At 36.1% G+C, this 25059-nt stretch overlaps 1 protein-coding gene across 1 annotated transcript in view; it reads right to left on the bottom strand.

The window, feature by feature from the left end:
* Nucleotides 1-1490: 1490 nt before the first annotated feature.
* The window catches only part of LOC123865937 (proton-coupled amino acid transporter-like protein pathetic), a 43660-nt gene continuing 20091 nt past the window's right edge, over nucleotides 1491-25059 (bottom strand). The window contains exons 2-10 of the mRNA XM_045907158.1: nucleotides 13046-13120; nucleotides 11265-11381; nucleotides 9028-9178; nucleotides 8717-8838; nucleotides 7958-8042; nucleotides 6990-7234; nucleotides 6358-6570; nucleotides 4565-4734; nucleotides 1491-2385 (exon numbers count right to left, since the gene is read on the bottom strand). Coding sequence (XP_045763114.1) covers nucleotides 2096-2385; nucleotides 4565-4734; nucleotides 6358-6570; nucleotides 6990-7234; nucleotides 7958-8042; nucleotides 8717-8838; nucleotides 9028-9178; nucleotides 11265-11381; nucleotides 13046-13098 — 1446 coding nt within the window. The 5' untranslated portion in view covers nucleotides 13099-13120 and the 3' untranslated portion in view covers nucleotides 1491-2095. The remainder of the gene's footprint in view (nucleotides 2386-4564; nucleotides 4735-6357; nucleotides 6571-6989; nucleotides 7235-7957; nucleotides 8043-8716; nucleotides 8839-9027; nucleotides 9179-11264; nucleotides 11382-13045; nucleotides 13121-25059) is intronic.

Below are 25059 nucleotides of genomic sequence, written 5' to 3'. Positions count from 1 at the left end.
TCAAAATGGCTGCTATGAAAATTAAACAATTGCTATTTCTTGTACAATGGTACGGAACCCTTCGTGTGCGAGTCCAACCCGCACTTGACCAATTTTTTATTTTATTGCTCCGCCGCAATGTGCCTTGAGCCTAAAAGATCAGCAGACTTCTGAAAGATAAACATTGCAGACAAAATGAAATGAAATTGTTTCTTTTCTCTTGAAAATACAACGACATTTCTTTTATATTAGTCTTTGAAATATCTTTCTTTCGGCTTGTTAAGGCCCATACTCACTTCATACAAACAAATTTAATACTTACAAAGACAAGGCATACTTTACATGATAATACTTCATAATTCGTGCGTATAAAACACTGCACTAGACAATTAGCCAATAGCGGACGGACGCGTGCTGATTGGCTGATACATTTTCGCACCATTTAAAAATTCGATTTCTGCGCAGGTATATCGGCGTTATTACAAAAGTGGTAATACTGTACGTTATTATTTGACATGCGTTGCCATCTCGCTCTTGAGTATAATCCGACTTCAAATGAGGATTGAAACAGCATCTAACGCATGACTTGGAGCTACTGAGAAGTCTCTTACACATTAGCCAGCTTGCCGATTAATTTAGAGCCTCAGGCTTTAGAGCCTCAATAGCTCAACCGGTAAAGGAGTGGACTGAAAACCGAAAGGTCGACGGTTCAAACCCCGCCCGTTGCACTACTGTCGTACCTACTCCTAGCACAAGCCTGACGCTTAGTTGGAGAGGAAAGGGGAATATTAGTCATTTAACATGGCTAGTATCCTTATTATTATTTAAAAAAAAAAAAAATCATAGAGTTTTGTAACATAGATATTAGCGCAATTCGTAAGCAGCGCCAGTACTATACATTGGCCTGCAGTATTCTCCGAATGAATTGGGTCAATGTGCTAGAGCCTTTATATTGATTTGTTTGAAGATATAGCTTCGAGATAGTTTTATATTAAACTTTGAATTGATACGGTAATACTTTATACATTTTCGATTTCCTTTGATAAGCTAATATCCTAATATTTATTTAAGCTTTTGACTTACTGTATTACTTTTCTTTGATAAATAAATCAAATAAAAATATGTGGCAGTTATAAAATTTTTGTGGCAAAATTCTTAAAATAACATCTATGACTATTAAGAGGGCTCTCTCCGTCACTCGTTTCATACAATCGTAGTTCCAATTTCATTTGAATATTAAGCAACCAAAGTCCATGAAATTTTGCAGACATATTCTAAAAACTAATATCTACCTATGTCTGTGGTTTTCCAGATTTCTGTTATAATATTCGGTTTCAAAGTTACGCGGTCTTAAAAAATTTCATACAAATCTTTGAGCCCCTGTAATTTAAAAACTACATATTTTTAGAAAAATCTAAAACACCACAGACACAGATATTAGTTTCTAGAATATGTCTGCAAAATTTCATGGACTTTGGTTGCTTAATATTCAAATGAAATTGGAACTACGATTGTATGAAACGAGTGACAGAGAGAGCCCTGTTAAGCACATAATACAATGGCTAGATACATTATGTTAGTCTTATTAATTAGTCTTAAATACCTACCTAAGTTTATAGTCAAAAGACTGATAAGTAACTATTGCTTAGATTATTTCTAACTTCAACAGTATTTTTATCTCTGATGGTACATTTTTTAACAAAATAAAAGTATAGGTTTATAATTTATTTTAACTATTAATTATTAAGTATAATTTTATTAGATTATTCGATACTCTTATCCCTAATACTTTTTATAAGTATATTTTTGTACTTAACACATAAAGGTACTTAATAATGAAACTTTTTCAGCATTATAGTGTTGATAAATACAATATTATTATTCGTGTACATTCAACAAATTTTATGTACTACGTACTAGACAGGTAATTCCGTACAATTTTTTTTCTGGCAGTATTAATGTGCGTACTGAATCTTAGGGTAAACCCCCACTGCAAAATTTCACGCCGTGCGCTGCGGGCTGACCCTTACCAACGAACTAACACACAAACATTTATTTTTATACATTATTCACTGTTGTGGTCACTTATATACAATTTTACTTCTATCCATTACTACTATGTACTAACAATTGTAATATTACCAGCTGCTTCTAAAACAGGCGTTGAGTTATACTTCTCTACCATACTTATTATAGATACGTATGATCCAGCGAAAAGAGCGATGAAGGATAGGATGGATATGAAGATGTTCTTCCACAGGATCCAGTTGAAAGTTCCCAACCCTCGGTCCCAGTTGTGGACGGTGTCTACGATGGCTGGTGTGAGGAGACCGAGGCTTGAGAGGAAGATGGCGCCACAGAGGTTGATGAAGAGCTCCAGATCAGGGAATGCTGCGGCTAAAGCAACTGCGGAAAAAAAGGGCCGATTACATTGTGGAGAGGAAAACTAAAGCCCAAAGACAGGGTAGCAGTTAGAACTGGACACGAAGAAGCAAACCGCTACAAATTTCGAATATGTATGGGTGCAGATCTTAATAAAACCTTGTGGTGGTGGTGGTAAAAAAATGAGATATGATCCAAGTTAAAAAGTTCTTGGGCACACTCTCCGAAATATATCCCGTAGAATACCGTTAACCAGCACTTCGTCACCCTTTAGTGCGGAACACAGATTTGTGTGTTAACTCGGACTCAAACAAATCAACAAAGTATAGAATCACATCACACTAATATTATAAAGGCAAAAGTTTGTGTGTATGTGTGTGTGTGTGTTTGTTACTCCTTCACGCAAAAACTACTAGACGGATTTGGCTGAAATTTGGAATAAAGATAGATAATATTCTGGATTAGCACATAGACTACTTTTTATCCCGGAAAATCAAAGAGTTCCCACGAGATTTCGGAAAACCTAAATCCTCGCGGGCGATGTCGCGGGCATCGGCTAGTTTATTATAAACTATACAAAATACACATTTCGTAATCGGCACATTTGTAAAAATCTTATACCAAGTCAATAAAACAATATGCCAATTTAGTTCTTACATTCTTACCCATCCCTGACTTCCAAACTAGGAGGCCCTTTTTAAAAAAAAAAAGAATATTAGCCATGCTAATCATGACTAACACTTTACCCCCCCCCCCCCCCTTTCCCCTCCAATTAACCGTAAAGCTGGTGCCAGGAGTGGGTACGACAATAGTGAAACGGGTGGGGTTTGAACCGCCGACCTTTCGGAATTCAGTCCGCTCCTCAACCGTTGAGCTATCGAGGCTTTATCTTGGGAGTTAGTATCTCAAAATCTAGCAACCTACTCAAAGTATTAGCATACTGGCTAACTTAGAATTAGGGTAATAATATTAGGTTTTATTGAGGACTAGCTGATGCCCGCGACTTCGTTCACGTGGATGTAGGTTTTTCGAAATCCCGTAGGAACTCTTTGGTTTTCCAGTAAAAATTATCCTATGTGCAGGATATTATCTATCTCCATTCCGAATTTCAGCCAAATCCGTCCAGTGGTTTTTGCGTGAAGGAGTAACAAACATACACACACATACACACAAACTTTCGCCTTTATAATATTAGTGTGATAGTGTCGATTAGAGGCCTAACTATATAGACAGACATTCCGTTTAAGGAAAACAGGACAGGTACCTACTAGAGGTACATTACAGGCTTTATGATTCAAGAGCCCTTGAAAAGACCTATTTGAATAATAGGCCAGTAAAAGATAGCAATAAAATAATATTATGTTTGAAAGCGGAGGATTATTTTAAGTCAGCTATTTCGTTTATCGTCGTTAAAATAAGTACCTACCGCAGTTATCATATTTTTTAATAGTTAAACAGTACTGAAATTAATTTCACTGTTTATTTAAAAAGATATCTATTCATTTTAATTGATTCATTTTGTTGGATGCAAAGAGGTGTTGTAACACCTTTTTTTTTAATTATATAGCCTAGCACTTGGCTGCAATCAGACCTGCTAGCAAGTGATGATGCAGCCTAAGATGGAGCGCGCTTGCCTAGAAGTCGCCTATTCACTCTTGACTTGAAGGTACCCATATTATAGGTGGAAGGGAAGACTGATGCCGGAGAGCGTTCCATATTCCAGCGGTTCGGATAAGAAAAGAGGAAGCAAATCGCTTCGTACGTGTTCGAGGAATTTTAACCTCAACATACTCTAACATAATATTGGCATAGATTTTAGATTTTTTTTGAAAAATTTAAATGATTTGTTTGATTGATTGTGTAGAGGCATGCAGCCTCTTTTAAGACCGGCAGCTGCGAAGAAAGCAACACACTTTGCAGCTGTCACTTAGAGAACACAATTTGAATTCGGAGCGATTCAAAATATCTTGCTGGCCTGGACGAACCCCGGGCAGCGCATTCAACGAATTCACTTCAGATCATCAAGACCGAAACACCTCGGTCTAGCATCAAGTTCCGGACCTCGTTTTTCTACCACAGTTTTAATTGTAACCAAAGCACATATTGTAAATACAGCCCAAGTAATACAAGTAATAATATGTAGTGGTATTTTTATTTATCAAGTTATCTATCATACGCTGCATGGCTGCTACAATTGTTTTACCTGATCCAACTACAGCGAGGGTCCTGATGCCGATCTGCGTGACGTTGTGGTACTTCACAGCGATCTTGTGGTGGACCTGTCTCCAGATCATCTCCATGGGCACGTAGAACTGGAGGCTGTACGTGAAGAGGATCGCGAGAGCCATCAAGATCTTTGCACTTTGCGCTAATCTGAAAAGAAACAATCGAAAACTTACAGATTTCCAAAATACTTTCGACAGCAGCTTTCTCGTTTTAGCATATCAAAGGCAGATTTTTTTTAAGTACTATGTTATTGAAAAGAAAAATACAAAGCTTTATGCAAATTTTTGTATTTTTTCAATAAATTTTACGATTATAATGGTAGATGCTTTTGACGATTTAAAAGAACTTGTAAAAGTCTAATTATTGAATCAAAATATTTTGAATTTTGTTTCTTTTTTTTTGAATAAACAAGTATGCTTGTATAACTGGCCATTTTAACTATACTTACGTGTCAATTGTCATGTCAAAAGAATGATTCGCTCTTTAGGCCTCATTCGCACGAGAGCTTTTTTAACGGACGTTAAAAAAGCTCTCGTGCGAATGAGGCCATTTCAAATAGAACAAATGCATTCCCAAGTATCTGTTTTTATATTCAGCGCAACGCCGGGTTTTAACGCAACGCTTTTTTAACGCTCGTGCGAATTAGGGCTTAAAATAAAGTCTACGATCGTACTTTTGACATATAAAGTTAAAATGGTGAATGAGATCTCATTTTGTACGCATTATACGCACTGAATCTAATTAAATCTGGAAATCTACATTTGTTACAAAGTAGAGTTGTTAATTGGTTTGACATACATACATACTTATATTTATGTAAAGTTATGTATGCAGGTGTACATAATTGGTACGCATGTGATAAATTGATAAATATTTATGTGATTAAGCTAAAGATTGATAAAATTATATACCAATTATTCTCGTAGTTAACCATATCAATAATGTAGAATTGAATTCAATTGGGCACCTACAACAGGCTTTCGCAAGCAGTTAGACAGTAAAAAGATGAAGGAGAGATTTCACTTATTAATCTAGTCTGCTTGTTGTTCTGGAAAATCAAATATCTACGCAGACTGCAAGCAAAACTGTAGTACAAGACAGGTTGATATGGCAATCGGGGTATGAGACGGGGAGACGCCCCGCACACCCGCACGTCCCCACCCCGATTGCCATGTCAACCTGGCGCGAACTGTAATTGTAGGCACGTCATCATCATTATCACTGGCTCACTATTGAAAAATGAGAAAGGTTTGGCCGTAGTCCACCGTATAGCAATAAGCATGCTAGAATTTTCAGGCATGCAAGTTTCTTCACGATGTTTTTCTTCACCTTTAAAGCAAGTTAATATTCTAATTGCTCAAAGCGCATATGACTCCAAAAAAAAGAGGTGCGTGCCCAGGAGCGAATTCCCGACCCCCCGAATAGGAAGTCGATGTCTTAATAACTAGACTATGACTGCTCTTAGATAGATCCATTCCATCAGCCTGTATGCGTCCACTGCTGGACATAAGCCTTCCAAGAGCACGCTGCCAAACACGGTTCTCCGCGTTCCTCATCCACCCGCTCCTTGCCACTTTCTTCAGGTCATCGGTCCAGCGAGCTGGAGGTCATCCCAAACTGCGCTTACCGGTACGCGGTCTCCACTCCAGACCACGGCTGCCCCATCGACCGTCAGTTCAGACATGACCTGCCCATTGCCACTTCAGCTTGCTAATCCTTTGAGCTATGTCGTATGAGCTTAGATAGGTACTTGGACAAGTAAACACTTACAGTTCATCCTGAGGAAGATTCAAAGTGATACTTCCTCGAACGGCGTCTCCATATTTGATGTATCCAAAAAAGCCCACAAGACCGTACAAGGAGATGACTATAGTCATGGCAATGTTCAATACGCCAGGACAGCCCAAGAACTGCTCCGGTTTGGCCATCTCGTTCTCAACTGGCATGACGACTCCTATGCCTTCCATTGCGAAGATAACTGTACTGAAAGAGGACGAATACACGTGTTAATAAAGTTATCAGCAGAAATACGGTACTCTCTTCTATTTTCAATGTGATTATTATTTATCATTAAGTTAATGTTACTTGTGGTTTTGGTATTGGTCAGTGCGATTACAATTCACTTAGAAAAAATTATTTACAGTGAACCAACGAGCCTATGATACTACTTATATCGTCAAAATTGTCCTTAATACTACCGACTCTAAAAATCACAGACGTATCATCAGCAAATAGTACAATATCGCAAATATTTTGGACGAAATATGGTTAATCTTTTATATATACCGAGAACATGAAAGGACCTAGAATGGAGCCTTGAGGAACACCCATTAGTGAGGCTGAGAAATATAGGAACACGATGCAGAGAAAGAGATGTTTAGAATAGAATATGCTGTAGGTACCTGATAAACAGAGGCCATTGGGTGACACTAGCCACCATCTCCCGTTCATTAGGGTTCGGCATGTCATGGAATATGTAATACATGGTGATCGCGAAGCATATAACCAGGAACACGTTGGCAATCGCTGAGAACGGCACCAGCCATTTGAGGTTCCGTATCTGACAGATGAGGACGAGGGGTACGAGGGTTAAGGCGCAGTAGGCTTCTACAGAGAGCTTATAGTGGGGGTAGTATTCGTCTAGCACCTGTGGATATATAAAAAGATTATTTATAATATTAATAATGGTATAGGTAGTAGGTTCTATTTCAGGAAGGCCGCCAAGCTTTGGTTGTAGTAGTGAGTGTGCGAAAGCTAAACTAAGTACCACGCACGCGCACGCTAGAACAATGTGTACGTGAGCACTTACTCAAACATAGCCAACCAGTCTCCGTGAAGTAGAACTAATGAAGTGATTTTTGACTGTGGCAATGGCGAGGGCTGTGGTATTATGGTAGTTTGATGGGAGGCTTCTGGCATGGCTAGTTGCCATACTATCGGCAAAGATTTTATACACACTGCGTAAGTAGCGTCGCTTCAGTCACGTCTCAGGACACCGTACTTGCCCTTTTTTCATAGCCCGTAACAACTCTTAAATATTATAACTCAAAATTTTAAAACAAAAAACCAGCGACACAAAAACTTCTATAAAAACTAGAAAAGAGCTGATAACTTTCAAACGGCTGAACTGATTTTCTTCGATCATAGCTAAGAACACTCTCAATCAAGCCACCTTTCAAACGAAAAAAAATTAAATTAAAATCGGTTCATTCGTTTAGGAGCTACGGTGCCACAGACAGATACACACGTCAAATTTATAATATCCCTCTTCTTGGGTCGAGGGTTAAAAATGTACCATTTTGTCAACCAGTCAGATGATCCTTTATTTCTATTGATTACTATGTCAGAAGATGAATAAAATAAAAAATACCTCTTTGAAATTTTCTGCGATGAATACGACGTAGACGCAGAGCGCAGCCAAATATGTCGCTGTTAATATGTAATCTATGAATGTTCTGAAATTAAAAGAAATAAGGTTATTTAAGTTTGCAGGATAGACTTACGCTTGATGTCAATCAAATAGTGATGAGACCCAAGTTGGAGCGCGTTTGCTTAGAAGACGCCAATATAATATTTACTAACTTCAAAATGGCAAGAACGACAGCAAGGTCTATGTCGACTGTGGGGCAATTTGAGTAGATTTAGCATTCTAGTACGGGACAATTAGTGGTGCAACAATCTCCTCGACAATTTCGAAAAATTAGACCTTTATTCCTTGTGTACATTATAAAGGGAACCGAATGCGAAATTTCAGCTTTCTAGGTCCAAAAGATTGCGATGGGCGATGATAAGTCAGTTAGTGAGTGTCTTGGGACTTTTAAAAAAATATAATTTAGATTCACTGATGTCCACAACATCGTCGGCGTGTGTTAAGCTTTTTAAAAATATCGTGGGTACTCTTTGAATTTCCCGGATAAAAAATTACCTATATCCATGCTAAAAGTTAGGTTGACTCGTTGCTCGGTTGCGATGTGTTTGAACTTTGAAGAACAAACCAACAAACAAACAGACTTTCTCATATGGGTAGTAATTTGTATTGCCGCGCCGCCGCACCGAATTCACTCAAAATGTAAAAATTCGTGGGTAGGCTTATAACGAGTATTTTTGTGGTCCGTAAAAGGCATTTTACCTTGCAAAGTTGGCCCAAGGCCGTAATCTCTTCGGTCCAAACTCAAACGCGGCTCCGCAGGTCTCGGCGAATCCCATCGAAGGCTTTTTTGCTTCCACGCACACCTGTTGCGATGTCCTCACCTGATAACGAAATCAAAATCAAATTCAAAGTAGGTTCTATTGTACACCTTTTGATAGTCAAAATAGTTGTATTTGTAAGAAGATATAGTGGTGATAATTAATTACGTAAACTTAAAACTAAAGCTACGGTTCCAAACGCGCCCAGTCTGAGAAGAGCCCAATGAACTCAGTTCATACTTAGTTACTTACCAAAACATAAACGCAATGCGTGCAGATAAAGCCCACTATGATAGTACCGAAGGCGCCGATAGCTAATCCTGCGTTCTTGAAGGCGGCAGGCATAGCCAGGATACCGGAGCCAAGCGAGGACTTCAGTAGATGTACCAAGGAACCGATTGTTCTGTGAAAAATAAAATAAAGCTGTTCTTTTATGTTAATTAATATTTGTAAGAAGACGAGGTTCTGTTCAGGAAATAAGAAAAAAAATTCTGATTGTTTGTGCACTACGTTATAAAAAATTATGAAGAAATTATACTCATTCTCACAAACGACTTTTAAAGGCCGGAGCGTAAGTCGCAAGGTTTTGAGAGGACTGTGAGACATTCCAAAGTGTCAGGGAAATTGGGAGACATAATGCACAGCGTGGACGAAGTCGCGAAGAAGAGCTAGTTACATAAAACCAGATTGTGTTTTAATTGCAAATATCCAACCTCGTTTAATTCAAGCGGTAACCCTTGACATCGTATAAAACATGGTAATTTTACAGTAATTTAACAGTTTAATGTTAATCTATCCTAGAATATTATGCGCAACATATATTTTTGCATTGAATAAATCCTTATCCTAATATTTGAAATTATAAATGTGAATTTAAGTTTATATATTCAACAAAAATCTTATTTTGATAACACATTTCAAAAATTTTACGCAAAGGAAATATTATTATATCAGCTAGGTACATGGTTAATAATAAGAAAACGAGCAAAAATGGAATATTTCCTTTTATAAAAATTTACTTAGGTATATTCCTAAGCCAATGATCAGTCATAATCCATTTATTGTTATAATAGGTATAGAAACCTAGAGAGTAATAGAAAGATTTAAGGAAACTCTTTTGTAAAATTAAAAGAAAATTAAGGTCACAGGCATAATTTCATTAATTACGTATCTACTCTTCAAGGATTGGGTGGAGATAATTGAGATTGTTTTCCAATCATCTTGACATGTAATTTCTACAAGGTTTGAGAAAATAATTTACCTGACCCATTGGCACGATTGCACCTGTAAGTTTTACTCACGTAACTTACGATAAATTAAGCAATTTAAAAATCAGAGATATTTTTTATTTCATTAGAAGTTAGCACTTAAAAAAACAAGCGAGATGAAAAATTAATTACGTGAGTAAAACTAACAAGTGTAAGTAACAAGTGTAAGTGTAACAAAGTGTAATCAATAAGGCAGATAATAATAACAGAAAAAATTCAATCATTATCTTGCGCGTTAAAGTTGATATTGGCGAAGGTCTCATGATTAATTACTTGTTTTGAATTATTCGTATCAAAATAATGACTAGGCACGAGCAAACGATTAAATACAACACCTATTTAGGTACCTACTTTTGAAATTTTCAAAATTACTATTTAATGCGGTCACATAGACCTTGCCATTTCATGTGAATTCAGAACTCTAGCATAATCGTAATATTACTTTATAACCTTTGGCAAGTACATAGTGATTCAATGTTACTAGCCGAAATGCCACCCACACTTGATCTCTGAGGTACGATTGACAAGAAAGTCTCGGGTTTTTGCAAAATCGAGTTGATTGGATTACGCCCTCCGGCTCAGTTATTCTCTTACAAAAAACAGAATAGGATCCAGCCTTAAGGCAGGTAGGTATTATTTCAGCAAATTGATCTGTGCCATTTATTTTCGAACTAGCTGCCTTATTCGGATTATTGCGTTTATCCACCCTAAAGTAGCCACGCTAGGGTGTATACTCGTAAACGCGTGTCCATCTATCCACCCAAACACGGAATTTATTTATACTACGTATTTTTAGGTGGATAACCATCTATATTTAGGATGTATATACGTCTCCGAGTTTACACCCTAGGGTGGCTGTTTTAGGGTGCGTAAACGGAAAAAGGGCCTCATTCACATTGCCATTCAAAATATTACCACGCTATCTAAAATTCGGTACTTATAACGTAACATTCGCAAAGAGTTTATTACGGCGTCTGCTAAAAATGTCTCAATTCGCTGTATTAAGATAAATACATTAATGCTTACTTTTCCAATATGTTTCGTAAATTTTAATTCAAAACGCTTGTATGAAGAGCTGGGGATGTGATTATTATACAGACAGACGCCTGGAATGAGTGAATTCGATATCACTGTGATATCGACTCTACGCTCTCATCAGAATAAGGAATCCGGAACATAGGTGAAGATTAATTGAAAATGGTCCCAAAGGCAGGCACTTACGAGTTAGGGTGCTCCACCCTCCGGTGTTCGAAGGGGTCGTACGCCTTTTCGTTGATGACATCCTTAGAGCCGAGGCTGAGAGTTGATTGGAAGCCGGGGTTCGATGCCAAGTTTGCTCTGAAATTATGATATGAAATGTTAGTATGAAAAATTCTATTTAGGAAGGAAGTAAAAAATAATTTAATTTATTGCCGAATATATTATGTATAAGTACTTAGACGAGTTAAGAGGGGCCTCTCCGTCACTCGCTCCATACAAACGTAGTTCGTCTCTCATTGGAATAGGTAATAACCAATCATACTCAATGGAATTTTGTAGAAACGTTCCGGGAACTAATATCTATGCCTGTGGTTTTCCAGATTTCCGTTACAATATTCGGTTTCAAAGTTCCGCGGTCTTAAAAATTCACATACATCTTTGAGCCCCTGTAATTTTAAAACTACATATTTTTAGAAAAATCTAAAACACCACAGACATAGATATTTGTTTTTAGTATATGTCTGCAAAATTTCATGGACTTTGGTTGCTAAATATTCAAATGAAATTGGGACTACGATTGTATGGAGTAAGTGACGGAGAGAGCCCTGTTAATGTAGTTCTGACACTAACATTTTTTGGACTCAGTGCCAATGAGGTGCCAATGTGGAGTAACAATATGATCATAAACAATATGAAGAGTAAAAGGCTCCAAAAAATGTTAGTATAGTACATTAACTCCTGTATACATAATTATATACGGTAATAAATTCAATTATTTTTAATTTTTAGTGTTCGCTGGTATTGATGCCCTTTTTTGAAGTTTTTTTTTTTGAAAATTTCTTATATTGAATTTTAACAAGAGATACCTACTTAAATAAGTACCTATAATATATTTGTGTAAGTACACATCACACATTAAATACTGTCTAATCTACTGTGTGTCTATCTACAAATACTGTGTATTTATCAAATTGGAAAAGTTTCTAACTGAAATCGCTTTCCAAACTATCCGAAATGAAATTGATTCTGACATGAAATAAACCACACGTTTCTAAGGTCTTATCTTCAATGTATCCCAAAATGATGGTTAAAAAAAGATAGTAGTAAGTATACATTTATTTATTTTATGACTACCAATGCACATGAATACATATTTATTTATTAAATAAATAAACTCGGCAGATGACTAAATACTATGCCTGTGGTGTTTTAAATTTTTCTAAATATATGTAGTTTTAAAATTATAGATGCTCAAAGATTTGTATGTAAATTTTTAAGACCGCGTAACTTTGAAACCGAATATTTTAACAAAGATCTGGAAAACTACAGGCATAGATATAAGTTTCTAGAATATGTCTGCAAATTTTCATAGATTTTGGTTGCTTAATATTCAAATGAAATTGAAACTACGTTTGTATGGAGCGAGTGATGGAGAGACCCCTCTTAATACAAAGCCTTCATTACTGATTTTCAATTTATAAACAAAATTAGTAGGTGGGTATATTGTTTTGGAGCGGCCGGATCGATGTGTACACATAATACATCTACTAATTTGGTTTATAAATTGAAAATCTATACTAATATTATAAAGAGATAAAGTTCGTAAGTTTGTTTGTAGGGCTAATCTCTGGAACTACTGAACCGATATTGAAAATTCTTTTAGCAGTAGCAAGCTACATTATTTCTGAGTAACATAGGCTACATTTTATTTTCAAAAAAATTGAGATCCCTATGAGAATTGTAATACGCTACCCGTGCGAAACCGGGGCGCGTCGCTAGTCAGTAATAAAGGTAATGCTTACGTAGAATTAAAATTGTCCAAGATTATAGAACCTTTTTTCTCGTCTTGCCCCATTTTGCAGGCTGTAGGTAAGTATCTGAAACAAATATATTTCGTTAAATATTTAACCAAGCGAAGCAAGTCTCAGGGTATAATAATAATAATTGGCCTAGCATCCATTCGTCCATCTGTGTAACTGTCAGATCCTTATCACTACTGAAATTAGGAAATTTTCACAGCGTAAAGCCGAAAACTACATTAATCTATCTGTAAATTAGAAACTTACTGTCCGACATATGAACATATACAATATCAAACTTCTGTGTTTAGAAACTTGAGATTGTGCGCGTAAATTTTCTTTATAACGTACCTAGATCCCACAAAGAAAGGATTTCGAGAAATTTCAACAGGATTTTTAAAAACCTAAATGATTATGCGTGCATCTGCTAGTTTATTATACAGACCTATTTGATATAAAACCTACTTTGTGTCACTACTTATCTATCAAAAAACGGTTTATCTCTTTTCTTAAAGTTTGTAAGTTTGTTTGCAGGGGGTAATCTCTGAAACTACTGCACCGATTTCGAAAATTCTTTCACCAGTAGGAAGCTACATTATTCATGAGAAACAGGTTATATTTTATTTTCAAAAAGTGGATCTCTTTGAATAAGTTATCCGTGCGAAGTCGGGACGGTCGTTAGTGATTTATATTACATTACACAATAGCTAAGGAATTTCAACAGCTATTCAAGACCTAGAGACGAAAAGATAAGCGTAATCGGTCAGGTACATTGTGATTGTTGACAATATTCGCGTCTATTAATAATCGTAATAGAACTGACATAATTTATTACAGCTTTACAATTAAATGGTTTTGATTTACATTTCGCTTGATGTTACGTATTAATCGGCAAACTTGTTTAAACTGCAAAAAGTTGAGTTTAAGTTACTTCTCCACTCCTATTTGCTTAAAAAAGTTAAAAGTAACCACATGGCTACTCGATACAAAGTTTGCCGTGAGTAATGAAAACGTGGTTTGTTTGATATGGACCTATTGTCACAAAATGTGTCATTTAAGGAAAAAAAATTGTCAGTAGTTTAATACAGAAATACCTAAATTAATGAGGTTACCATGAATAATCCTACTTTAGTAGGTATGGTTCTATTTGGGCAGATAGTTATGTGTATTTGACATTAATTTGTAACTAGATGATACCCGCGACTTCTTCTGCGTAGATTTAGGTTTTTAAAATCCCGTGGGAACTGTGCTTTTCGGGATAAAAGTTGCCTATGTCAATTTCCGGGACGCAAGCTACCTCCGTACCAAAATTCATGTAAATCGGTTAAACAGGCGGGTCTTTGAGAATTCCATGGGAACAATTCGATTTTCCGGGATAAAAGTAGCATATGTTCGTCCCTGGGATGTAAGCTAACACTGTACCAAATTTCATCCAAATCAGTTAAACTGTTGGGCCGTGAAAAACTAGCAGACAGATAGACAGACAGACAAACAGACAGACATACTTTCTCATTTATAATATTAATAGTATGGATTTAACTAAAACGTGCCACATCTAGTGACTATATTGCAAAAGAAGTTATCAAAAATTCAGTGCTGATGCACAGATGATAAATGGGATGCCATGTTTGGAAAACGTTTCGACAGCCTTCGTGATTCGTGAGCCGTGTTTTTTACTGCACCGCTCATCGAGTAACTCGCCGAGGGGAGGACATGCCGGCCTCTTCCTGTTCCGGTACCTATTTTATAGATGTCATAGACTTCGCTACCCCAGTCCCATTTATAGATCGCTGTGTTTAATAATGCATGGCATAATCTCAAAGGTATGTCATGTTTGCTTCGTGGTAGGATTCTGTCTCAAATCCGGCTGGCTAGCCACCACACTCCAGTCGTAACCAGTGTCATGGGGGTTAGAAATGATTTGTGATGCCCACGCCCACGAATTCGCGTGAATAAGCAAGTAGTTCAATAATTCTTATAGGGGGAAAGGGCAATAAATCATACGTACATATATCACAAAATATTTAAACACGTATTTTAGTGTCATAATCTAAGATGGAGAGTGGTATCAAATACTTGCATTGGACCTACACTACCACTGTACTTAACTTAAGTATTGTACAACTGAACTTGCAGATAAGAAAGACAAACTTTTGCCAAAACATCCCTAGTAAATTTTTAAATCGTGTCATTTCGATTTGATTATAAAAATCTACAATTTAAGTTTGTAAACCTCTTAGTTTTTGACCCAGTGGTCCGGTACTGTGGCTGAGCAAAACGTTGATGAAATGAAACCCTTCTCGTTCAAGAAGATACCGTGGCGTTTTCTGACAAAACCGGTCCAAGACACGATTTCGAAAATTCGCGACCAAAGTACGTTGACGCGGTACGACGAATCATCAAAAGTCCAATTTGTACATTTAACATGATTTCACTAATTAAGTCTCCTTTGTGTGTTATGACCTTAATATTTCATACGAAAGTTATATTTATTCACTCGAGCTGTAATTTCAATTTCAAGAAATCTCACTTTATTAAAAAAAAATTAGGAGATTGACGGATTTAAATGAAATCTTTTTCTCTAGTAGTATGCAGGTAGAGTAGCAGGTATTTTAATCTAATTAAATGCTGAAGCGGTAATTGCCTCATGGTTAAGACGTCGATCTTCTATTCGGGATGGTGAGTTACATAATATGGCAGGGGGTTAGTACGATGCTAAGTATCTGGCAATGCATGACGTGATTTCTAATACTATTTCGAAGAAAATGTAAAAAAAAATACACTTTATACTTTAACGTAAGAGTTTTTAACACCTTTTTTGCCTGTCTCCCAAAGCCACCATGATCCAAACTTCATAATCGCTGATCGTTCGTCCCTGTGTTGGGGACAATACGCAGAGAAACTTTTAGCTTTTATAAAATAACGAAGGTCTACACCTCGCTGGATCTCTCTCTATAATCTCAAGCGGTCCAATAGAGCATATTGGTTCCAATGATTCGGAATGCAAGTTGCAACTATGTCAATTAACGTAAACTTCTAACTTGAATCAATTGCTTCGTTAGAACTTCCTAACTTTCTCGAAGTACTTACCTATTAACTTCTTGTGACTTTTAAATTGAGTCTAGCTTCAACTTGGCTGTAACTTATAACCCTTTACTTTTTTCTGCACTGCTGAGCTTTTCCGTAGTCGTTCATACAGATACTTAAACTTAAGTCTAAGCAAAGTCCTAGTGCGCTCTATAGATTTCAACCTGAGAAAACCGGCCAAGTGCGAGTCAGACTCGCGCACTGAGGGTTCCGTACTCGGGTATTTTTTCCAACATTATGCACGATAAATCAAAAACATAAATACTATACATAAAAATAAATAAAAATCTGTTTTAGAATATACAGATAAAGCCTTTTCATATGATACCCCACTTGGTTTAGTTATCTTACTTTGAAAATTGAAACACATTTTAATTTTTTTTAATGATATAGCCACAAATTTGCGGTTTTCAGATTTATTCCTGTATTCGTGCTATAATACCTACCTACCTGCCTTTGATGATTCTAGGTCAACGGGAAGTCCCTACAGACAGACAGACAGACAGGCAACAAAGTGATCCTATAAGGGTTCTGTTTTTCCTTTTGAGGTACGGAACCCTAAAAGCTATGTCTGTGCGAGCTGAATTCTCATTACAAAGGAACTTGGTCGCAAGGTATGTTTGGCGTTCACTAGCTTACAAGGGTGTCTGCTTTCCATTTCAAATACCGTACATTCTTGAAAACTAATGAAAATCGGATACAACTACTATTACTGTGCTATTACTTATCTACCACTTCGTATATCTTTTATCTCTTTTATTTCTTTTACATGGAATTAAACGAAAAATATTTTCAACCCCCGACCTAAAAAGAGGGGTGTTATAAGTTTGATGTGTGTATCTGTGTATCTGTGTATATGTCCGTGGCATCGTTGCTCCTTAACTAATGAACCGATTTTAATTTAGTTTTTCTTTTGTTTGAAAGGTGGCTTGATCGAGAGTGTTCTTAGCTATAATCCAAGAAAATCAGTTCAGCCGTTTAAAAGTTATCAGCTTTTTTCTAGTTACTGTAACCTTCATTTGTTATAAATTTTTAATTTACACTTGTTATAAATGATTGTTTTCAAATTTCTTACAAACCAATGAAAGTTGTCGAACTATGATTACCTACTTAATACCATTTCGTAGGGCTTTTAGTATTTAGAGTAAGTACCTAAGTTTTAATCCTTTTTAGTAGGCACATAAAAAGGAGCTTTGATATAAAACTTTTTTTTTAAATTTAAGTTACTCGCTTTCAACTCCAATTACCTTCCTTTTTAGGGTTCCGTACCTCAAAAGGAAAAACGGAACCCTTTTAGGATCACTTGGTTGTCTGTCTGTCTGTCTGTCTGTCCGTCTGTCCGTCCGTCGTGTCTGTCAAGAAACCTATAGGGTAATTCCCGTTGACCTAGAATCATGTTTGGTAGGTAGGTAGGTCTTGTAGCACAAGTACAGGAATAAATCTTAAAATCGCGAATTTGTGGTTACATCATTTAAAAAAAAAAAAATGTGTTTCAATTTTCAAAGTGAGATAATTGTACCAAGTGGGGTATCATATGAAAGGGCTTTACCTGTACATTCTAAAACAGATATTTATTTATTTTTATGGATAATAGTTTTTGATTTATTGTGCAAAATGTTGGAAAAAATATCCGAGTACGGAACCCTCAGTGCGCGAGTTCACTCGCACTTGGGCGGTTTTTTCATCATCGTCATAATCAGCACCATTATCAACCGATAGACGTCCACTGCTGGACCTAGGTCTCCACACTCTACGGTCTTGTGCCGCCTGAATTCAGCAGAGGGTTGGGACTCACCCCCCACTAGGCGGACAGGCGACATCAAACGTGTCGCAATGAGGTTAAGTACTTCGTGTAAAATAACAAAGGTTACACGTGCAACGCTTTCGTATCCTCTAGGTAAATGAAATTGCTCATAACCAAGAATATCTCCGGACTTATACGTTATTCAATTTCCTCACTATGTTTTCTTTTATCGTATAGCGTGCAAACATTTGAAACATCAAAACAATTCTCTGGTAAGTTCAGAGCGGAGTATTAAAGAGAAACAGCACCGCGTTAGGGATTCCCTTTCTTATGGTTTCTCCGATTGTGAATCGTACAGGAAAATTCTTAGTATCAATTTACAATAAAACTAGAAACAGGTTTGCTCACATTGAATAGACGTTTTACCCGTCAATAACAAGTGTAAATTAAAAATTTATAACACCCTCGAAAAGAGCTGATAACTTTCAAACGGCTGAACCGATTTTCTTGGATTATAGCTAAGAAAACTCTCGACCAAGCCACCTTTCAAACAAAAAAAAAACTAAATTAAAATAGATAGAAATTAGTTTCTAGAATATGTCTGCAAAATTTCATGGACTTTGGTTGCTTAATATTCAAATGAAATTGGAACTACGATTGTATGGAGTAAGTGACGGAGAGAGCCCTGTTAAGTATGATATATTTACACATCATCACAGTCAAACATATACCAGCTAACGGACTTGATGATCTAATACTTCGCGGAACAACAAAAGAATCGCACAAGAAATCAAAGCTCGGTTTGCCTTGAGAGCCGAGATCCTACTCGGCGACCTTTACGCTTCACGAATAACATTATTTAAATGCGACCATCATCAGGGTCGATTTTGCTTGTTCGTCAGCAGTATTTGCCAGTTATACTCCTATACTAATATTAATTATAATCCATACCAATATTATGAATGAGAAATCGTCTGTAAGTCTGTATGTATGCTAGCATCTAATCAATTTTGACAAATTAACAGGGATAGCTCTCATCATGTTACTTTTTATCTCGGATAATGAAAGCATTCCCACTGGATATTTAAAAAACCTAAACCCAGACCCAGGCTGACGAGTTCACCGGCATCATCTAGATTTCTAGTTGAACTACAAAAAACCTGAAAAATTAAAAAGCTTGAGTACTGATATAGTTTTAGTAAAGTATAAAAAGTATGATGAATTCTTTCCTCTGGATACATACTATCTCTTCGTCAAATGCGGAAAATCTTTTAGTTATTCAGCGTTCTTTTAAAAAGGTAAGAAACAGATAAGTATACACTTTTTAGGTTTCCGTACCTTAAAAAGAAAAAATGGAACCCTTATATTATCTCTATTATTTCTCATATAGTCTATCTATTCCGTCTGTCTGTCGTGTCTGTCAAGAAAACCTATTGGGTACTTCCCGTAGACCTAGAATCATTACATTTGACAGGTAGGTAACTAGGTCTTATAGCACAAGTAAAGGGAAAAATCCGAAAACTGTGAATTTGTGGTTATATCACAAAAAAAAAAATTAAAATATGTTCATGAAAAAATAATTAGTATTTTCAATTTTCAAAGTAAGATAACTAGGTATATCAAATTGGGATCATAGTATGAAAGGGCCGTACATTCTAAAACAAATTTTTATTTATTTTATGCATACCTAATAGTTTTTAATTTATCGTGCAAAATGTCGGAAAAATATCCGAGTACGGAACCCTCGGTGTGCGAGTCTGACTCGCACTTGGCCGGTTTTTCCTTTATCTTCTCACACTTCAAGACCATCTTGTTTTCTTCAGACACGGATGCGATTTTCAAATCGTATTTATGAGGTAATCAGATTAAATCCACAGTAAGACGTGAGAATAGCTTGCTAAGAAATCACGATTGTGAAATAAAAAATACTTTGTTGATACTATTTAGCTTGGCAATCAAGTATATGAAAGAAACTCTTATATCTACCTACTTGCATAGTAACGTTAAATGGGTGGTATAAATATAAATATATAGGGTACAGTGCGTTTTTTTAACTAGGATAATAATATGAAGAAACCCAAGCGTCAAGCGTGAGCTGTCCATAAAAATCAATGAAATTGGTCAATTTTTTTTTTAATGCCAATCGACTCAGTTTCATGTAAGGATCATTTCATTGTATCGAAAAAAACAATTTTTTTTGACTGCAGAAGTTGGTTAAATCTGAGTAAATGTTTTTCATACAATTTCTAGGTAGGTACCTAGGTAGTTAGGTAACCTAATCTAATCTTGTCATAATTATTATGCACATGTTTAGAACAGTTCCTTATGTAAATGTGTGGATCCACACATTTTGCCAGAAAATAAGGAACGTCTGGTGGCAGTAGGATCTTGGACCATAAGTAAATCACGATATTTAGGTGACTTTGAATTTAATTTTAACGCAAACTTACCGCCTGCATAGTTATATATATTTATATTCATACCATCCAGTTAACGTTATCATGCGAGTAGATTTAGTAGTGCTAGTATGTACTTTTAACTTACCTACGCATATTTACTAGCAAAATTTCAAAAAACGTTTATTTACTTTTTGTGATGCTTTCAAGTAAGATAAGTCGTATTTGGTCGTTATTTAAGTAAAAATGAAAACTTCATGAGTTCATGACTCATCAACTACCTACATAATAACTGTTACTAGTGAATCACAAATTGAGAATAAATTGCGAATACATAATGGCGTATAGTTACTTGAATTTGAATAATTACTTACTATGATTAGAGTATGATTAGAACCATCGATTGTATTCATTGGCAGAAACATTTAACTATGTAGTTAGTTTATCCACTATTAATAGCTTAAAGCCTTGATTAGTTTTCTATAGCACGGTATAAAAAGTTGGCCCTATCAATCTCAAATTAAATCATTATTATCTTCGTGCCTTGAGAAGGGTTGCCAAGTTTTTTTAGAAGGTTTAGACGATTCAAAAGTATGTACTTGTAAAAGTTTAATTGTATAAAAAATATTTTTGTTTACTTATTTATTTTTAAGTGATTTTGATTTTTTAACTAAAAATTGTGAAATAAAAAAATTCGAAAAAAAACCTATTTCCATAACCACAAATACTAAAAAAAAAGGAAAAACATATTTTTTGTTTCTACACGTGTAATATACATAATAATATGTATGAAGTCGGGTGAGCTTCGCACTTAGATTTCTAGTTTCTTTTATTATGTTCGCTCGACTTCATAGGTACATACATACATTACACGTGTAGAAACAAAAATTATTTTTTACTCTCTAGTGTTTGTGGTTATTGAAGTTGGTTTTATTTATTTTTTGAAAAAAAATTTTTTCACTTGGAATGACAATTGTTCATGTACCTACTTAATAATTATGCATTAGCACAATCACAGTAATAGTATCGAAGTTTCGCGAGTAACTCTGCACTAATAGTAATTATTTACCTATGTGAACTGGATTGCGTTCAATTCTACCTTAGCTCCACAATAGCAGCCATTTACTTACTTATATATTAATTAGGTTAAACAAAGTTGCAAGCCACACGCTTACAACTTGTAAACTTCTAGGTTTCAGTGCAACCTTCATTATACATAGTTTTGAATACTGTCACGTGGAAACTTTATAATAACGATATAACATTTAAGTACCTTATACTATTATAGGGTGAAAATATTACAATAAAACTTAAAGCTAGCCTTATCTAATTACTATACAAATCATGCCCGCGTGGAATGGTGCCAAGAATACTGGTTGCATTTCCGCGTTGGACAGCCAGGCTGATCCGTTGCGCAAAAAATGAGCCAGCCCTTCTGTCACCACAAGTTTAAGTACCTACATAATATTATTATAGTAGTATAATATACTCCCCTAGTATAATATACCAACCATAGTAATACAGAAGGTAAAATAGTGACGGTCACCCTGGCGCAGTGGTAAGCGCTGTGGTTTTATTAGTGGGAGGTGCCGAGTTCGATTCCCGACAGGGGTTTAGAATTTTATAATTTGTAAATTTCTGGTCTGGTCCGGTGGGAGGCTTCGGCCGTGGCTAGTTACCCAAGCAACTTACTTCGCTGCGATGCCGTGTAGAAATCAAAGGAGTACCTATATGGGTTTAATGAAAACTATTTCGGATTAACCCGTTTCCATCTTAGACTGCATCATCACTTACCACCAGGTGAGATTGCAGTCAAGGGCTAACTTGTATCTGAATAACACGTATAATAAGTCACACACGTAGGTATAATAATACCTAAGCCTTGAACACGTGTTAGGAAAATTGCGTTGCAAATCCGTGCGCAATTAGAGGACGCGTGCCTTCAATTGAACACGGGTTTGGAAAGGGAGTTAATGAAACTAACCCTTGCGTGTTTCAAGGCAATACTTCCCCTACTGTAAGTACACGGAAACGTAAATACGCATCCCGGGCACGCACTTCTAACTTTTCGGAGGTACCTTCACTTGCTTTAACGGTGAAGGAAAACATCGTGAGGAAACCTGTGTGCTTGAGAATTCTCCTAAATGTAAGGTATGTGAAGTCCACACTTGGGCAGCGTGGCGAACTGGCTCAGCAGTGGGCCGGTGATTGGTTGATCATGGTGATGATGAAATAAAATTGAAATGCCATCCAAAAAATTTTGACAGAATGCAGCTTACGAAATTGAGAAAAAAGTGTACGTACGCACATAAACCTGATTCTGTTAAAGGCTCCTCTCATTGTATGAATTGCAATTTTATCGATACAATAAGAAAGAAATAACAATAGATGCCTACCCATACTTCTCTTTTACTGATATGCTAAATCATTACTTTAATACCCCACATGAATATAAAATTTAATATTTTCATCAGAAAATGTAATAAAATACAAATATATGTATATATATATTTATATTTAAATTTAAATATATATATTTCTTTTTTAAATTCGATTAGATGCGAATTAGCGTTGAAACCAAAGGGGTATTATGTGTTATAAAAACTGCCATACACCTTCCAGGTCAGCCTGGTACTATCTTAGACTGCATAATCACTTACCACCAGGTAAGATTGCAGTCAAGAGCTAACTTGTACGTAAAAAAAACTTTAAAAATGCTTTTAAATCTTTATGTGAATCTACCGTTATGTAAAAGCAGTAGTGGCAACTTTGACAGCGGGGAATTTGAGTTCCGTACCTGAAGTGTGCCAACGGACCTCACTTTATCAAAGCTTTAATAAACTTACTTAAATAAAGTTTAAACGATAAATAAATAATTTTATATTAAATGGCTCTATATTAATTAAATGCTGTTATAAGTGTACTATATTTTTGCTGGAGTTTTGGAATCGATTCGTTGTTGGATTATTGATTTTTTTTTCCTAAAAATTTTATTTAAGTATAGCTTGTCAGATTAGTCAAGCTATAGCTTCATTACATAGAGGTCTAGTGCTCTTTGCAAAATCAAAAAGACACAGCGTGTAGATTCGACTTTCCCGCAATGTGGCTTGAGCCTAAATTTGCGCAAAAACTGCAGACCTGATTTCTTGCCAAGTTGTCAACCCATATAAAAATGGGAGCTAGGGCTAACTACACATTTCTTTTTTAACCTAAAAAAATTTCAGTAACCGCAAAATACACAAGAGTTGCCGAAGCAGTAAAAAGTGCATTTTTAAGCACGGAAAATACAATTGGTATAATGTCTATGATGTAAAAACAAATTATTTCTTAAGAATTTTTGAATAGGGTCTTTCAAAATTCGTAAAATCCACGTCCGCCAATTTTGGACACCCCCCACTTTTTTTGATGTAACATCAGTTAGATTAATGTTTTTCGTATAAAATGTAGCCTATGTCACCCGGACCTTTACAACGAATCAATTGACACCTCATTCATCAAAATCGGCCCAGTAGTTTAGGCACTAAGGTGGAACATACAAAACCTGGATACAAACATACGTACACACATTCATACATACTCATACATACATAGACTGCTAAAATCATAACCGTTCCTTTTGGCTTTGCCGCAGTCGGGTAAAAAGGCACTGATTTGACTAATAGTCATTATTATAACTTCAATAACAACTGGTGGTTATGTGGTGGTGGTGGTCAACGTTGAGGTAAATCTGTCATTTAGTATGAACGGCTAAATGGCTTTCACATTAGAAGATTAATGCGCAGAACAAAATATGATTGTTGCAAATCAATTGTCACGTTTTAACTATGGATACTAAAAGTACAAAGGCATTTACACTGCACTGCACCACGCGACGCGACGACGCGGCAACGCTTTTTTTTATCCATCCATCCATCCATCAGCCTGTATGCGTTCACGGCTGGACATAGGCCTTTCCAAGAGCGCGCCACCAAACACGGTCCTCCGCCTTCCTCATCCACCCGTTCCCCGCCACCTTCTTCAGGTCATCGGTCCAGCGGCTTTTTTTATACAAACTCATATTTAAAACATTATTATTTGCCACACCGTATTTATGTAAAGTCACCTTATATATTTCAATGGGTGTGGCAACCCTACCAGACGTGGCCTTCGCCTTTTAAGGTTAACATCGCGGAAATGCATGCAAGTTTAAACTTTCAAGCTTTGTAAGTTGAGTTTATTTTTCGAAAACGTTACTACAGAACCTAGTTTTGCTGACATTTAATACAGGCACAGATGGTAAAGGTTTTTCCCACGTTTAGCCATTTGAACCGACGCGTTCAACAGGGCTCTCTCCGTCACTTACTCCATACAATCGTAGTTCCAATTTCATTTGAATATTAAGCAACCAAAGTCCACGAAATTTTGCAGACATATTCTTGAAACTAATATCTGTGCCTGTGGTGTTTTAGATTTTTCTAAAAATAGTAGTTTTAAAATTACAGGGGCTCAAAGATTTGTATGTGAATTTTTAAGACCGCGTAACTTTGAAACCGAATATTTTAACAGAAATCTGGAAAACCACAGGCATAGATATTAGTTTCTAGAATATGTCTGCAAAATTGTATGGACTTTGGTTACCTTTGGTTGCTTAATATTCAAATGAAATTGGAACTACGATTGTATGGAGCAAGTGACGGAGTGAGCCCTGTTAACATTACAATAATAATTATGGGAAATCAAAATACCTAATGTTGTCAGTAACATCAATTTGCATCACTGGTAGCCAGTGAACCTAGAGACACAATAATAAT

This window comes from Maniola jurtina, chromosome 6, assembly GCF_905333055.1.
Source record: "Maniola jurtina chromosome 6, ilManJurt1.1, whole genome shotgun sequence".
Classification (NCBI taxonomy): Eukaryota; Metazoa; Arthropoda; class Insecta; order Lepidoptera; family Nymphalidae; genus Maniola; species Maniola jurtina.
The sequence above is the reverse complement of the archived record's forward strand: the minus strand, read 5'-3'. Positions and strand labels throughout refer to the sequence as shown.